The 17,561-nt window shown below is 41.9% G+C and overlaps 1 protein-coding gene across 16 annotated transcripts in view; it reads left to right on the top strand.

Annotated features, from left to right (window-relative positions):
- The window catches only part of macf1a (microtubule actin crosslinking factor 1a), a 523,722-nt gene that overhangs the window by 310,632 nt on the left and 195,529 nt on the right, over positions 1 to 17,561 (top strand). For all 16 annotated transcript variants that reach the window (XM_068006497.1, XM_068006495.1, XM_068006501.1 and 13 more), the window contains 8 exons: positions 187 to 348; positions 2,361 to 2,465; positions 3,960 to 4,055; positions 7,153 to 7,278; positions 14,095 to 14,247; positions 15,325 to 15,479; positions 16,403 to 16,529; positions 17,201 to 17,384. In XM_068006497.1, the coding sequence (XP_067862598.1) occupies positions 187 to 348; positions 2,361 to 2,465; positions 3,960 to 4,055; positions 7,153 to 7,278; positions 14,095 to 14,247; positions 15,325 to 15,479; positions 16,403 to 16,529; positions 17,201 to 17,384 (1,108 nt within the window). The remainder of the gene's footprint in view (positions 1 to 186; positions 349 to 2,360; positions 2,466 to 3,959; positions 4,056 to 7,152; positions 7,279 to 14,094; positions 14,248 to 15,324; positions 15,480 to 16,402; positions 16,530 to 17,200; positions 17,385 to 17,561) is intronic.

Consider the following 17,561-nt stretch of genomic DNA (forward strand, 5'->3'; position numbering starts at 1 on the left):
CATAAATATTTCACCTCTGTCAGAAGCCGACATCAAAAACAGTGACACTACTCCAATAGTTATACAATAAAGTGATAAAGTAGGACTTACTATTTTTGTGTTTTCTTCATGGTGTTGATCACTGACTAAGAGATGCATTCCTTGATGCTTATTCAATATGTAATGCTGTATATTCTTTTTCCTCAGGAAACATCAAGGTTGCGTATGAGACACCTGATTAGTTTGCACAGTTTTGTATCAGAAGTGACAACAGAGCTCATCTGGCTGAATGAAAAGGAGGAGGAAGAATTGGCTTATGACTGGAGTGACAAGAATACAAATATTTCTGCAAAGAAAGAATATTTCATTGTAAGTTTTATGTCAAGGTTTTTTATTGTATACTGTTGGATTTCCTGTGGTTTTGTTCATGCTGAGTCGAGGATACGCTGTTTTATAATCCTGGCCTGCAAAGCCTCTACAGTCACCATCCTTCCCACTTCCAGAAGAAGCAACGATTTCTCTCTTCCATCACCGCACAACAAAATTTATCTCGCTGTGCTGTGCTGTGGATGGAGGTGGCTATTTCTGACCCTGTATAGTATAGGGAATATGGGGAGTGAGGCGGGGATTAGTTAAAAAGTTTGTATGGTGATGGATAACCATGGTCCCTTGAAGTTTGCTCAATTGCCTCATGGAGTCTAGGAGAATTTCCCAGAGATTTTCCTGAAATTGTCCATATTTTTATTTTTATTTTCTTTTGCTTCCCCCAGGAGTTAGGGGGGATGCATGGGCTTCTAAAAATTTAATGGAGAGTGAGCATGGATGGGTATGTTTGTCTTTTCCCACTGTTCTATTCGTATGCTCTCATCAAGTTGGGTGTCTTGCCATCTCTCTTCCACCCTCTTCAAGAAAGTCTCTTTGTCTCTCTTCACCCAACCCAATGTTTGTTTGTTTTTCTGTCTCCTGTCCTTCTCTGGCAGCAATGCTGATGAAATGAAGAAAGTTAAGAGTTTTTTTCATTGGGGATAGACTGTTCTTCATGTATAGTTACTATTTTCCAACAACTTTTTCTATGCCGGTGGCTTGACAACTGTTTCCATAAGCAAACCCAGCCATGCAGTGGCGTTGGGAATTGTAGCCTTTTAAATCAGAAACTGACTTTTGTGCATTACATTGGGCTTGCTAATCTGGGCAGTCAGCTGCCAGGAGTGGATCAAAAAGTGGGGGAGAGGGTATTCACTGGCCTCATGGGTACATTGTTTGTTGGCAGCAGGGAAGGAGAGTTGTTGGAGCCAAGCTTATGGTAAGTTTGTGATTTGTGCTACATTCACACAGACAAACATTCACCAAATTTTTAATAAAGATAGATATATTCACCAAACTAAGGGATGATGAGACTGGAGAACTTTTTTTTAAAACTTTGCACTTAATTGCAATTTCAACCCCTTCCTAGTCATTTTAGGGTTATCATGCCATTGCACTGACTAGTTTAACTGCAGTCTTGAAATCACATGCTTCTGCTTCCATGATATTTACTGATTTTTGTGGCTCTCTTAAACATCACAGAAAAACATTGTTGTCCAACTTGTACTTCTTGAATTGTCTCCTGCAAGCTGATTCTGGCGTGTTGTTGAGATATTTTATAATAGAAAACATGCTTCCTTTATGTGTTCATACAAGTAAATTATCAGCAGTTTATTGGTTGATGCAGTCACACCCATGCCCTCCCCCCCCCACCACCTCAAAGATAGCAGTTGTGGTGGGGTTTGAGATGAGTATAGCATATGGCTCGGGAAAACAAACAAAAAAAATGAAATGGATCAAACGTGGGACAAATAGGAAAAGTTTTAGACCAGAACTGATGTGATTGATATATACCAGTTTAGATCCAAACAGTTCTGTATAAAGTCAAACCGAGCTAACAGATTTCAGTCCTCTATCTGACTAATTCTACAAGTTCACTTCATCTGACAACTAGAGCAGATTAGTGAGAAAAACTATTAACCATCTCTCTGCTGAATAAATAGCTTAACATAAATATTAACTTTTATACTTTTAAATAGTAACTAGTTGAAAAACCGTAACACAAGATTTGTAATGTGTCTTGAAAAGGCTTCTTTTGTGAAACAATGAACAAATGTTTGTCAGCATTAATTATAATATTGGCAGAGATTTCCAATCTGGTTTGTGTTACTGGCACTTGCACTTTTTCCTCCCATTTGCTGACCTTGATTATAAATTCCAAGATACTTTTCTAATCTTTGCTACTGACAATCAGGATTATTTGTACTCTGTCTCTATGTATCTCAATAATTGATGTGATCATTAAAATAATTGAGTGAAGGCTGGTTTAAAAATAACTCCTATCATATCTCCTGTAGGAACTGAAGAAAGAACTGGAGCACAAACAGAAGGTTATCAAGTCTCACCAAGAGACAGGAGAACAGCTTTCACTGGAGAACCATCCAGCCAGACAGACAGTTGAGGTAGTTTGTTCTACTATGTAAAGAGTTTGACAAATCATTGCTGAAGTCTGATTTCATCAGAGAAATAAGTCAGAATTCTAGCTGCCTCTATTGTTTAACCCATTATGCAGTTAAATTGTATGAGAATACCATGATTAGTTTTTTTAATTTAAAAATTATAGTTGTTGTTCCAAGTAGTTGTACCTAAATAGAGCATTACTTTCCTGATCTCTCGAGGAGCTGAGTTAAAGCCCCAGCCTCAACATCTATGATTTGCTCTCACTTGCTGTTCATTGAGTGCCTGGGTTTTAACAGATCTCTGCCACAGATCTCTGCCAGGATATCAGATAGAAGTGCTAACTTTTGGCAGGATTTCATCTGCTTGCTGAAGATGCATCATCTGTTAATTGATCAAGGAACAATGTTAATTCTTAGGCAAAAGTCCATGACCTTGCTAACATAATGACTAACAGCGTTATAAGGGTGGTGGAAGAGATGGGTAGTCAGGTTGCTTATGATTGTGGCGTGTCCTCAGTTTGGAACATCGATCATCCAAAATGAAGGGGGGAAAATAGGAATAATTGGCCTATTTTGTTCTGTAAATTTCCAATAATGGATAATAACAAACAGTAGTAGAAAATTAATACAGCAGACATCATAATCAATATTCTCCAGTTGTAAAGAAAAAATATTTTAATTTTAATGCAGAACATCTAGTCTTCAGGGTTACAAAACCTTGCGTTTAATCCTTTTGGCTATATTATTGGTGCTTAACCAATTTCTATAGTGTTGGGGAATAAGAGGGTATTTCATGAGCAAAGATGAAAAGAAAGCAACTTTTAAAAAGAATTGTAGAGCAAAAATGTTCAAAATTCATTGCTTTATAAAGATATTGAAATTCACATTTAAAATAATAATTTAATAGCAAGACAGAGCTACATAAGATCCATTAATGCCAGATTGTCTTAGTTGATAGCACTCTTCCCTTTGAGTCAAATGGTCATGGGTTCAAGCCCTACTCCAGGACTTGGACACATAATCTAGGCTGTCATTTGAGTGCAATATGTGCTAAATTGTTAGATGCATAATGCTTCAAATGAGATGTAGTACAACAATGCAGCACTCCCTCATTAAATATTCCACAGGTATCCTGACTAACATTCCATCCTCAATCAACACCACCAAAAAAAACCAGACTATCTGGTCATTCATCTCCTTTGCTATGGGACCTTGCTGTGTCTAATTGGCTGCCCTGTTTGCTGCATAACAGCAGTGACAGCACTTCAAAAAGTAACATATTAGTTGTGAAGTGCTTTGAGATGGCCTGAGGATGTGATAAGGCACCATATTATAAGTTCTTTAATGTAACTTCTATTAGGGAGGGTGCATTTAGTCAGAATGATAAGTGCATATGCATTCTTGTCTAATGGTGCAATCTGTTTATACTGTGGGGTAGTTTCATCACAAAAACCCAACATAAATGTTCTGACTAAGCTGCTTTCTGTCACTTCCAAGGCATACAGTGCGGCACTTCAAACACAGTGGCACTGGATCAAACAGCTGTGTTGTTGTGTGGAACAGCATGTGAAAGATAATACTGCCTACTTCCAGGTAAAACAAACTGCTATAGTTACAATAAACATGATGATTATAGAGATCTATTTGTAGAAATAAATAGTGACCCAACTGAGGGTCAATCCATGTACTGATTACTGAAATATTTGAGTTGTTTTGTTTACACTAAGAGGGTAATTTTACAGGTCCAATGCTGCTGGTGGGGAGGCTTGCTGGTCAACAGTGCAAGTTGGAAATACAGGGGCACCCTGCCTCTGGTTTCCCAACCGTTCCAGCCATGAGATTCCCTGCGGGCCGTGTGGACTTAGAAAATTGGCCTGTTTGGATTGTTCATGGTGGCGAGCAAATTAAACTCTTGTTTGCCAATGTAAATTGCGCACTAAAGAGCAAGGTGCTATTTGCAAGGTCTCAGCCACTGCTGAGCCCAACTCATCAGCAATTTTGTTGCTAGGTAACTATAGGAGGATTATTACTCTGGTTACTATGCGTAGGGACATTGTAAGTGAACTCAAAAAGGTTGTATTTGTAGTGTTGCTGCACATGGTGACGAGTAATTCTCTTCCACACAAAAGACTATAGTAGTGACTTTGCACAGCTCTTTCCTGAGTCTTACCAGCATGAACTGCACATCTTCAAGAGGGAAGGAAAAGGCCTGTTGCATGTTACTCCACAACTGAGTCCATACTAATTACATTCAGGAAAGTAACATGACAAGGAGAAGGAAGTGAGTGCCTGATGAAGATATTCCCCTTAAAATGGTCTTGTTTCTTTGCCAGATTTTTATAAGTCTAATAAAATGGAAAGTCATTAAACTTCTGTAATTATTTCATCCCAATTATTTTTCTGTTATGTTATTTTCATTCTGCTACAATATTTTTTCCACTAAATAAGACCTCATTACTTGATTCTGTACAGATGATGACTTCCTGAAGATAACAGTCTTCCATAAAAGAGGAAAAACTTTACATTTTAGTCCCTTACTTTAATAATTAGAGATTTCTTCTCACCGCTAGCATACATAGATTGAGTGTCCAATGCATGTAGTTCACAGTTCCCTGACTCCAGCATGTATTTGTTTAAACATTTTATTTCTCGGAATTTCCATTGTTTTCAGTTGGAACTGAACAGCTGCTTTGGCTTTATCGCAGGAGTTATTTGCACTAATCTTAAGTATTCACCCCTATACCATTTTGCATTTTTCTTTACTTAATGTCCTAATCAAGAATTGACCGGATTCTTAATACGTATTGATAAATCCTGTTGTCACCCAGCCTCAATCTGGCGAGCAGTGAAATCGAATAGCAGTTGACAATCAGTATTTAAATTGAATTAGTTACTCGTTCAATTTTGTGACTGCAAGGCAGCAAAGAAGACCCTTCTTGGGTCTAATGAGAATTTTACAAATGAATGTACATCTGATTCTGCATTAATTTCCATTGTAATCAGAAAATCATCTCCAATGTTTTAAAAGGGGAAATTTGAAATAAACTTTGTGGACAAAATCTTACCCAATCTTGAGGAATAAATTCTATTTGTACCTTAAATGAAGAACATCAATGTTTTGTCATTACACTGCCTATTCTCACATTCCTGATAATGGTTTATAATTTCACTTCCGTAACTTTTTTAAAAAAACGAAGATTAAGATTGTGCTCCCATATTATGTTGAGACGTTTTCTTTATTCATCTCTCTTTCTGCTCTCCCCTGCCTGTGTTGGCCCTGTGAATTTTATACTTGTCATTGCTTTATATTTCAATGTTTATGACTGCAAACATTCTAAGAAAAATGGAAACAATGAAAGTGTCATATTCCTTTTTTCTCAGATTTTTTTCTTATGGTTTCTCTGGGTTGGATCTTTTTATCTCTGTTGTTTCTCTGATCCATTCTGTGCTATTTCTTTAATTCTCATTCTTTAACTTCTCCATTCCTTCCATTCTTTACTTTTTTTCTTCTTCGCTAGAGTCCCTATCACCTCAGCCTCTGAGACGAGCAACACATGCATCCCAAACAAAAGTCTGTGATTCTCTTTGAAAATATATCTTCTCATATTTTCTCTCAATCTCAACAGTTACATAGCTCCCATGGTATCTAGTAAGCTCATGTATTAGACATTCTTTCTTTTCTCACCACTTTTCTTCCCTCCTCTCCTGAAGGTGTTGACTCCTTGCAAAGGTCTTGTTTCACGAATGCTGGTCTCTGTCCTCTACCTCACCTGAATAGCCATTATTTATGTGTGGGCCTAGACAGTGAGTGTTGGGGTAAGCTGTTCAACCATGGAGGGAAACACAGCCAAACCTGATCCTGTACTCCATTTCAGCATAGACTATTGAGTCATGAGCAGGAACTTTGGTTGATTTTCCCCTCCTCGACCCAACGCCGCTGTGGCCAATTGCAGGCCCCTACCGCAGCTCCAAGAATCAAACCTGGATATTCCTAGTTTGTAAGGTTCAATTACTCACTGAACCAACTTGCTGAGCCATCAGTAAGCTGTGCATTGGATATTTTCATAAAGTTCTTGTCCATATGTATTTTAGACCTTTTGAATTCTGTGAAGTAGAGAAATCTGATAATGATTGGAGCCTTGACTAATATGGTTGGATTTCATAGCAGTTGTTCTATCGCCATTTTTTATAGAACATGACTGTTAACATTTGTTCATTTTTGTGTATAGATTACCTTCATTAGACATCCAAGTTAACATTGTTACCAATTTTACCTCTTATCTATATTTTCATCTCCCATTTACAGACTGTTTGCAACTGTACATTTTCAACTGAGATGAACAGAATAAATCCTCCATACTTTCCATTATTGCCATTCATTGTTTTGTCAGTTAGAGGCTCAATTGGATTGGGGCAAGCTGAATAGTACAATTGTTACAGATGCAACATTTCACTAAGGCCACTAGATGAAGCAGTTGTTAAAGAACTCATTAAACTTGCCCAACTGAGACAAATGAATTTGTGACAGACAACCTGATACGGAAACTTATGTTCTACAGGTTGAGTTTTCTACATTACTAATGCATATCTGCCCACCCTAGTATAGGAGATGTTTGGCAAAATAGTGTCTTCTGTTTTAGCCCTTTTTATCCACTAAGATAAATATTTGTGTGTTCCTGCTGTCTTGCAGTTTTTAATTGACATTAAAGAAGCTGAGCAGTATTTACGGAACCTGCAGGAGACGATAAAGAGAAAATATAAGTGTGATAGGACCAGTGGTCTGTCAAAACTGGAGGATCTACTTCAAGATTCCATGGTATGGACAGAATCATGCATGTTGAATATGAATATGAAACTAGCCTTTTGAAAATTGTCTTGTTTGTTTGAGAAATATGAAGGATTGCCTCTTATCCAAAAGCCCTTTATAGAAGGTCCTGAATTAAGCAATTAGTGATAACACCATTTTTAACTTTGACATTTCACCGTGAGCTGCAGATATTCATTGTATGGCAGAAGAGAAAACACTGAGATGACAATTGCTGGGACATGTTACTTGGAAGTTAGGTATAAGAATATGCATTTATATATCCAGTGCTCAAGCCTACCATAATTGGGTTGGAAAGAGACAAATAGCTGCTTTTGAAGTTCCACACCTTCATCTGGTGGAACAGCCATTTGATGAGGTGTGATGTGTTTCCATGCTGCGGTCAGGAAGATGGCCTTAGTGTACTCTGACATTTTATAGTGAGTTGTGTTACCCACCATGCCACTAATGAGCAGCTCCTGGTACCTAATAATGGCTTCAACCCATGCTCAGCGCTGTCTAACAACCAACTAGTGACTACCCTCTTCATGGAGCGGTAAGTGGGACTTTGAGGTCATGTGACAATAAGACGGCATGCCTGACAATGAAAAGTCAGAAACATCTATGGCAGTCTCAGTAATCTGATGCTGGAGCAGGGCGAGTCTACAGTACTTCAAGGTTAATTATTTACTATCCAGCTTGGTCCAGGAATAGAATTTACCAGAGTGGATCTGTCACTAGAGATTCTTCCCACTCGGTTCCAGATGACCCTGCATACCAGTGCCCTGATGAGTAGGCTGTTCGTGGCTGGACAAGCGGTGGCTTGCTTACCAGTGCTTTACGTTTGTAGGCAGTATAGTTAAACTGGTTAAACTCCATCAGAACCCACGCGCACATTTGGAGGTCCCTAAGCTTTGGCTTTGCTGGTCTGTATCTAAGTGGAGTGTCCTTACAGGAAGAGAATCAGCACTCCAAATTGAGCAAATAAAACATAGATTTCTACATTGTTTCAGAACCTCCAAACAAAACTATGGGGGAATTTAACCCCCCCTCCCCCCAGGAGGGGAGGTGGGGGGGGGGTGGTTAAAATGTCAAAAAAAATCGGAAATCCGCCTCCAACAAGCCCACTTCTGGTTGTAACGAAGGCGGGTCGGGGGACGGATGACTAACCTGCTCTCCAGAGGCGGGTCCTTAATTTAAATATTTTAATGAGGCTGTGTGCCTCAAATTTAAGCAGGCTTTTAAATTTAACACCTGCGGGACAAGTTTCCCAGGGCTCAGGAAACCCAAAACCCAGCAGCTTGAGGAGGTGAGATTGACCAGATCCAGCAAGTAAGTGCCTTTCCAGAACTGCTTGTGGGCGAGGAGGATCAGGAGTGCCCTCCCCGCGATCGTCCGACCCTCCCCGCGATCGTCCGACCCTCCCCGCGATCGTCCGACCCTCCCCGCAACCTCCACCCCCTACGATCAATCTCCCAACCCATCCGATCTCTGTTCTCTCTTCTCCCCCCAAGCCCCGGCCCGTCCGATCTCTGTTCTCTCTTCTCCCCCCAAGCCCTGGCCCATCCGATCTCCTCCCCATCCCCTCCGATCTCCACCCCCCCCGGCCCGTCCAATCTCCTCCCCCCCCCCCCCTCGGCCCGTCCGATCTCCTCCCCACCCCCCCCCCCGGCCCGTCCATCTCATTTTTTTCCCCCCCACCCCTATTCCCTCCTCACTGTTCCCCAGCTGCAGCCTACCAGCCCAGGCCTTCCTGCACGGCAGTCAGCCTCACAATCTGGCTGGCTGCCGGCCAGGAAATGGAGACAAAACATCTTAATGAGATCATGCCAGTTTCCCAGCCGCTACGGCCTACCCCCCACCACTCCTTCCCCATAAATATTGGGCCATTGTGATGCTTGGCTAACCAAAGAAAATGTGACAATTTCTCCCGCATTTGTAACATACAGATAGTAGGAACATTATGCTAACCATATTTTAGTTAGGGTTGGAAGCATATAGATTTTTGACCTCGTTTAACTGGCTGGATTAATACCAGTACAGGTTACCTACTGTGTTTGTGCATCTGATGTTTATCCATTGCAATACAAATAAGTTTGTGGAATAATCTATAAATTGGTTTGTGATCATTTCAAATTCTAAAAGTTTAGATTCTTGTAAGCGCTTGCTAATGAACCCTTTTCATTTAACAATGAAAATCAGACTTGTTCCCTTTGTATATTGGGCCAGATTTTTCTAAGAGCAATGGACGAACAGCGCCAGCTCGTAGGGCTCGATTTTCGGATGTCCGAGCGGGTGCGTACGTGGCGAGGGGGCTCCGAAAATTGGGGATTCCCGGGGTGGGTGCAGAGCCCGGCTCCAACCTGCCCACTTCCGGGTTCCCCAGTGACGCACTTAGATGCGCGCGCAGCCCCCGCATGCGGGACTCCCGCCGGCAATTAAAGCCGGCAGGATCCCAATTAAATCAATTAATTTGATACTTCAGGTCGTTAGGAGACCTGATTTGGAGGATATTTTAGGAGGGGTGGGATTTTCAGGTCAACTGACCGTGTTTCCCGTATTGGGGGAAACGCTCCCAGTTCAAATGGACGTGTTGCAGCCATCAGCCTGTGGCAGCTGCAAAGGTCCATTTGACAGGTGGGGAGGGGGCGGGGGGGAGACCCTCACTCATTGCAGGAGGCCACTCTGTCACTTTGGACAAAGTTTGGCCTGCACCACCCTCCTCCTAACACAAAAAATCACAAACTTGCAACCTCAACCCAGGTGCAGACACATTTACCTACCTTGCGGACCCCCTCAAACATACATCTTCCGGATGGGGGTCGCCATAGCTTCAGTCATGACCTCCCCGGAGGACGAACAGCCTCGCCAGCCACGCCGTCCACCTCTGACACGTGGAGCTCCACAACACAATGCTGTGACACATCCACCTGCACAGCAGGAGGGAGAGCAACCACAGAGAGAGATGCGTCGCAGAAGGCACAACCCTCGCCACAGACCGAGGCTCAGCTTCCTGGACCTCTCTGAGGAGCAGTGCACACAGAGGCTCAGAGTCACTCGACATGTAGTTGTGGACATCTGCAGCCTCCTTGATGCTTTCTTTTTTTTTATTCGTTCAGGAGGTGTGGGCGTCGCTGGCGAGGCTGGCATTTATTGCCCCATCCCCAATTGCCCTCGAGAAGGTGGTGGTGAGCCGCCTTCTTGAACCGCTGCAGTCCGTGTGGTGGCGGTTCTCCCACAGTGCTGTTAGGAAGGGAGTTCCAGGATTTTGACCCAGCGACGATGAAGGAACGGCGATATATTTCCAAGTCGGAATGGTGTGTGACTTGGAGGGGAACGTGCAGGTGGTGTTGTTCCCATGTGTCTGCTGCTCTTGTCCTTCTAGGTGGTAGAGGCCGCGGGTTTGGAAGGTGCTGTCGAAGAAGCCTTGGCGAGTTGCTGCAGTGCATCCTGTGGATGGTACACACTGTAGTGGTGAAGGGAATGAATGTTTTGGGCGGGCTGCTTTATCTTGGATGGTGTCGAGCTTCTTGAGTGTTGTTGGAGCTGCACTCATCCAAGCAAGTGGAGAGTATTCCATGACACTCCTGACTTGTGCCTTGTAGATGGTGGAAAGGCTTTGGGGAGTCAGGAGGTGAGTCACTCGCCGCAGAATCCCCAGCCTCTGACCTGCTCTTGTAGCCACAGTATTTATATGGCTGGTCCAGTTAAGTTTCTGGTCAATGGTGACCCCCAGGATGTTGATGGTGGGGGATTCGGCGATGGTAATGCCATTGAATGTCAAGGGGAGGTGGTTAGACTCTCTCTTGTTGGAGATGGTCATTGCCTGGCACTTATCTGGCGCGAATGTTACTTGCCACTTATGAGCCCAAGCCTGGATGTTGTCCAGGTCTTGCTGCATGCGGGCTCGGACTGCTTCATTATTTGAGGGGTTGCGAATGGAACCGAACACTGCAGTCATCAGCGAATATCCCCATTTCTGACCTTATGATGGAGGGAAGGTCATTGATGAAGCAGCTGAAGATGGTTGGGCCTAGGACACTGCCCTGAGGAACTCCTGCAGCAATGTCCTTGGGGCTGAGATGATTGGCCTCCAACAACCACTGCCATCTTCCTTTGTGCTAGGTATGACTCCAGCCACTGGAGAGTTTTCCCCCTGATTCCTATTGACTTCAATTTTACTAGGGCTCCTTGGTGCCACACTCGGTCAAATGCTGCCTTGATGTCAAGGGCAGTCACTCTCACCTCACCTCTGGAATTCAGCTCTTTTGTCCATGTTTGGACCAAGGCTGTAATGAGGTCTGGCGTCGAGTGGTCCTGGCGGAACCCAAACTGAGCATCGGTGAGCAGGTTATTGGTGAGTAAGTGCCGCTTGATAGCACTGTCGACGACACCTTCCATCACTTTGCTGATGATTGAGAGTAGACTGATGGGGCGGTAATTGGCCGGATTGGATTTGTCCTGCTTTTTGTGGACAGGACATACCTGGGCAATTTTCCACATTGTCGAGTAGATGCCAGTGTTGTCACTGTACTGGAACAGCTTGGCTTGAGGCGCGGCTAGTTCTGGAGCACAAGTCTTCACTACTACAGCTGGTATGTTGTTGGGGTCCATAGCCTTTGCTGTATCCAGTGCACTCAGCCGTTTCTTGATATCACGTGGAGTGAATCGAATTGGCTGAAGACTGGCTTCTGTGATGGTGGGGATATCGGGAGGAGGCCGAGATGGATCATCCACTCGGCACTTCTGGCTGAAGATGGTTGCAAACGCTTCAGCCTTGTCTTTTGCACTCACGTGCTGGACTCCGCCATCATTGAGGATGGGGATGTTTGCAGAGCCTCCTCCTCCCTGAGCTGCTCCCGGCTGGCCCGAGCACCATCATCTTACCTGTCACTGTCAAAGTCACCACTGCCCTTAACAACTTCTCCGTATCCTTCCAGGGTACCACTGGGGACATCGCCGGCGTCTCTCGGTCGTCTGCACAAAAGAGCCTTGCAAATACACCTACACCCATTCTGCAGTGACACAGTGGGTGGCATCAGGTGTGGGTCTTCCTGTTGATCCTCAGGAAAAGGCATTATTGCACAAACCAGACAAAATTTGCAAAGACGTGGCAGTAGTGGTGATAACAAATGTTTGTTTTTTTGCAAAACAAATGAAAGTAAATCAAAAACATGACATTTTGTCTTACACCTGTGTGCATCCCCTTTGTGCTCACAAAACCTTCGCCTTACGTTTACGGGAACCCCTATGTGGTGCTACCCCTGTGGCTTCAGCAGAAGTAGTGGCAGGTTGCTCTTGTCCATGCCCTGACCGATGAGATGCTTTGCGCGAACGCCCTCTGGGTTTCGGTGCCCGTGAGGGCCCCTTCAAAGACTGCTGCATCTGTACCTGTGCAGGGGCAGACTCGACCACCTGGAAAGGGCGCAGCATTGCGGGTACTGGTTGAGAGGGGGGCAACGGGTGAGAAGTGGGAGCACTTTGAGTGGCGTCCCCACTTCCATGCCCCTTTCACCATCATCCCTCCCCTGGCCAAGGCCCACGTCACTCCTTCCACTCTGCTGGACCACAGTTTGGAGGACTTGTGTGAAGCCTTGGAAGGCCAGTTGTAAGGTGTCTGTCAGCCTGTTTAAGGCGGCAGAATGTTGCTCACCCTGAATCCGAACGGTCCTTGTCAGGGCCTGAATGGACTCATTGTTGAGCCGTGCTTGAAACTCGATGGAGGCTAGCCTTTCCTCCATCGCAGACATTCCCGCACCCGAATTCACTGGGCATGTTACCCACGCGCCCAGTGACTTTCTATGAGCTTCTGCATGGCGAGTTCCTGGAAATTAGAGATCCAAAAAGCACGGTGCTCTCTACAGGGCATCTGGGATCTGTGTGAACAGGGCAAGCAGCTGTGTATCTCCTTAACCAATCAGATTGAAGCAGAGTCAGAATCAGGAAGTAGTGTAAGTTAGAATAGTGAATTCAATGTCAAATCAGGTACAGAAAGCGAAATAGAGAAGGTAAGAAAGATTGAATTAAGACACACAGATAAAAGAGAAAGAAAAAATGTTTTAAAAATTTTTAAATTCCATCAATAATTAAAATCTGAAGGAATGAGACTCCACACATGTAAAAGTTAATTTTCAGTGCCAGAGAGGTTGATTAAGACTTATCACACCATTAACATGGTACTTAGACTTGAAATGACTTGACTTAACTTTTGTTGGTGAGTTTAGTCTGTATCTGTGATATCAGTACAGGAACTTCATGCCGTTCATTACATTTGAACAGGGGGGCCAGACGGCGAGACACCGTTTTCGTGCAGGTTTTGGAGGAGCATCGCATCTCAGAAAGCAACTTCCAGATTTCCGCTTTTAACTACACATGTGCGCTCGCTGGAAGTTGCTGTCCGATTTGCACATAAATAACAATGAGTGCTGTTAGCCTCGCCATTATTTTTGCAGCAAAATCTGGCCCATTGTATCCGCATACCCTCTGGAGGGCAAAAAAAGAAAATGAAAGGTTTTGTGAAAATGCTGTGAACTTGGTGTTATCACGCAATCGAAATTCAGCTTTTAAATCGTATTTACTTTGAAATGTAGATGATATTTTAAGTTGATTGTAACTGGTATTTGAAGAAGATTTCTTATTTTCCTGTTGATAAGTGAAATCACTGTTGTAATTTTGACTGTACAAGCTCAAGATGTCTTTCACCTGGTTTATTCCATCTGCAAATCTTCCAGTTTAACAGCTTAGTTTACTTCATATTACAGTTTACTTCATATAGTGTAAGTTATCACTTCAAATATTTTGGTTTTTGACTATAACTTTATTTTGAAGGATGAAAAGGAGCAGCTGATCAAGTACAAGAGTTCCGTAGCAAGTCTCGTTGGAAGAGCAAAAACAATTGTTCAGTTGAAACCAAGAAATCCTGATAATGCTATCAAAACCACTATCCCGATCAAGGCTATCTGTGACTACAGGCAAATTGAGGTATGAGCTCTGCACCTGCTCTTGGTAAAAGATTGAAAAGGGAACAAAATACTGAGTTATTTTTAGCAATGTGTAGAGAGCAATATTAAAATATGTTAAATACAGTCTCCATATTTAGCCTTGGATGGCTTGCACCTAGAATTGGCACTGACATCTTGTTCTTGTACTATCATAAGTTTTCAACTCTGTAGTGCTTTATTAAGTAAGAAATTTAATGAATTTTGCAAACAATTTTTTTATCCCTATTCCCTCACCTCCCCCTGCCCTGTCTCTGTTATTTCTCATGGGAGCCGCTTGGCACCATGCAGCATCCATCAGCTGGGAAGTCTACACTCCATAACCACTGTCAATGTCACTTCGGGATTGGCCAACAGGAGGTACGTTTTCAATGGGGTCATGCAACCATGCCAATTTTTCCCTTCATCAGAGATGGTGCATTGCACCTTGCAAGACATTTTATATGCAACTCAACTTGGAAATATCGCTCCCAAGCAATGGTATATGTGCTTTAATAATTGTCACTATTCAAAACCCATGACCATCTGGTTGGGGAGCAGACTTTCTACTTAATCAAAAAAAGAACAATTTTCTTAATCACTCAAGTGAACAGTAATAGCAGCTTCATAACCATCCAAATTTTGTGACAAAATTTGACATTGATTTTATTTTGTCACAAGTTTTGTTCCTTATTATCCAAAAAAAAATGAAGTAGCTGCTGTGTAAATGTCTGGAAGTCTACAATAGTAGATCATAGATTGTCTTCATGATTTTTATGGCTCACTGTGTTATTAAAATCTGCATTAATGGTCAGCACCATAAAGCACTGGATCTCTCCCAACACTTCACATTCATTATTTATGCACAAATTCTTTTCCGTGGCCATGGACCCAGCACCTTATGCACAAATAATTCAACCAAGTGAGTGAAGAAGTTAAAATGTAGTTGTTTCATTTTCCATTTAAGTAATGGGTACCTTGTAAGTCTGGATGTGCTTCTGCTGGTAAAATGGAATAGTGAAATATAGATATGTATGTATTGGAAAAAGTACTAGAGTTATGACTTTGTAATTAATAACAGATCACCGTCTGTAAGAATGACGAGTGTGTGCTGGAGGATAACTCTCACCGAACCAAGTGGAAGGTCATTAGTCCCACAGGGAATGAGGCGATGGTTCCATCAGTCTGTTTCACAATCCCTGCACCCAACCAGGAAGCTATCGACACTGGCAGCAGGTAGCATACAATACAGACCATTTCATTACTATATCACAATGTTGTATAGTTGTTTTGATAATACTATCTTATTGCAGAATACAATAAGAATACAATCAACTAATTGATTGTAGTCGCTTTTAAAAAAATCTGTGAACTTTGTTCTTTATAAAATCTAATTTAAATAATTTGTTTGATATATGCAGCAGTAATGTGTTGCTCTGTATCAAAATTTCTTAAATTGACCTCTACTTTATATAGGTATCAGAATTTCCATGTTATAAGTGGGGTTAGGCTGGATAGCTCTTTTTTGGCTGGCACAGACCCGATGGGCCGAATGGCCTCCTTCTGTGCCGTAAATTTCTATGATAGTAAATGATATTTCAGATCTGTTCTGAATGATATCCTAAGGAACATATTTACAGAGGATTTGTTACAGTTATGACACTTAAGTGCATTTGTGAAGAATAAATAAGTTTAATTCAAATGACACATGGCTTCAAATGTCCATTTCAAGTTAATAATGACATAATAGGCGATCCATTGGTATTGGGCTAGCTATGTCATGAAGGCTCCATTCTGCTTGAGTATTACATCTGCGATGTTATAAACTTGTGTACATCACTGATAAACTTTTATTTTGACCTTTATCGTCATCATAATTCTTTGAAATTGAAATTTGACACTCTCTGTACCTTTGTTTTATATTAGATAAAATCTACTTTTAAAAAACTAGAGCAATTTGTTGAAATAATCCTGTAATGGGTCTGCCTTCAGAGCCCCATATTCAACTATTTTAGAGAAATGGATCCACGAGTGAGAAGTTTAAGTGGATGGCAATGTCATACAGGCCTCAATATGATCTGCTCCTGCTATGATGTAAAATTTATGATAGTTTCTAGTTTGACTTTATATTTTCAGACCTCTCTAATCATGTATTTCAGAATTGAACAAATGTATCAGAATGTTATGGCTTTGTGGCACCAGCTGCACATTAACATGAAAAGTGTAGTGTCCTGGAACTATCTAGTGAAAGACATTGAAACCATTCGCTCCTGGAACAAAGAAACTGTACGTATCCTCTGCTTTGCTAAAAGATTGCTGCCAAAGGCTATGGAAACTATACATACCTATAGCTGTGGTGTGTAATTAACTGTAGAATATGAAAGGTTAGGATTAAATTTACAGACATGTAGCCAGTCCCAAGTTAATTTAGCTCATTGTGTCCATGACTGATACAACCCTGATTGCACATGCAAGTTCCAAAATTATAACAAACCCAATACATATCTGCAGTTCATTCCCGACTATATATTTTGTATAAGTTGCATCTTTTTTAATTTGTAGAAGTTCCTTTTGTGAAATGTACCTCATGCAGGGATGTGTATATGAATGCTATATCCAGCATAGTGAACAATTCTATACTTACATTGACAAAGAGTTTCTTTTAAAATTAATCAATATTTTGCATTTGTTTCCATCACGCTAACTTGTATAATTTGTATTTTACGTTCTTTGCCTCTAACGTTCCTTAGAATTTTTACTTTTACCTAACAGTAATATTTGAGTAGCATTGTTGCTATAATAATTGCTAATGGATCAGTGTGTGAGCTGGCAGCTTACAAAACCAAACCGACCAAGGGTGACAGTAACTTCTCCAGATTGCTGGCAGTCTAAGGATTAAAACCATTTATGGCAAATGCATATCAGATTTAGACAACCTCGATACTTTTTCATTCCAGTTTAAAACTTTGAAAGTGAGTGAGCAGCCACAAGTGATGAAAAATCTCCAGATGCATTATGACGATTTCCTTGAGGACAGCCAGGAGTCTCAGGTCTTTTCCATTGCAGACAGGCTACGGTTAGAGGAAGAGGTGGATAACTGTAAGGAGCATTGTGAGGAGCTGCTGGTATCCATGGAAACAGGTCAGGATAAAGAACACAAAATCAGAATTACTATGCCCTTGGGTTAGGGCCTGCAATGTAATTATTTTATAAAAATAAAAGAGCCACTTTGTAGAAGTAGCATACCAAGTATCTTTGAAACACATCCTAGAGGCATCATAAGCTGCTCCTCATGAGCTGGATTTTCATAAACAAGTG

The sequence above is a fragment of the Heptranchias perlo genome, chromosome 26, assembly GCF_035084215.1.
Source record: "Heptranchias perlo isolate sHepPer1 chromosome 26, sHepPer1.hap1, whole genome shotgun sequence".
Taxonomy (NCBI): domain Eukaryota; kingdom Metazoa; phylum Chordata; class Chondrichthyes; order Hexanchiformes; family Hexanchidae; genus Heptranchias; species Heptranchias perlo.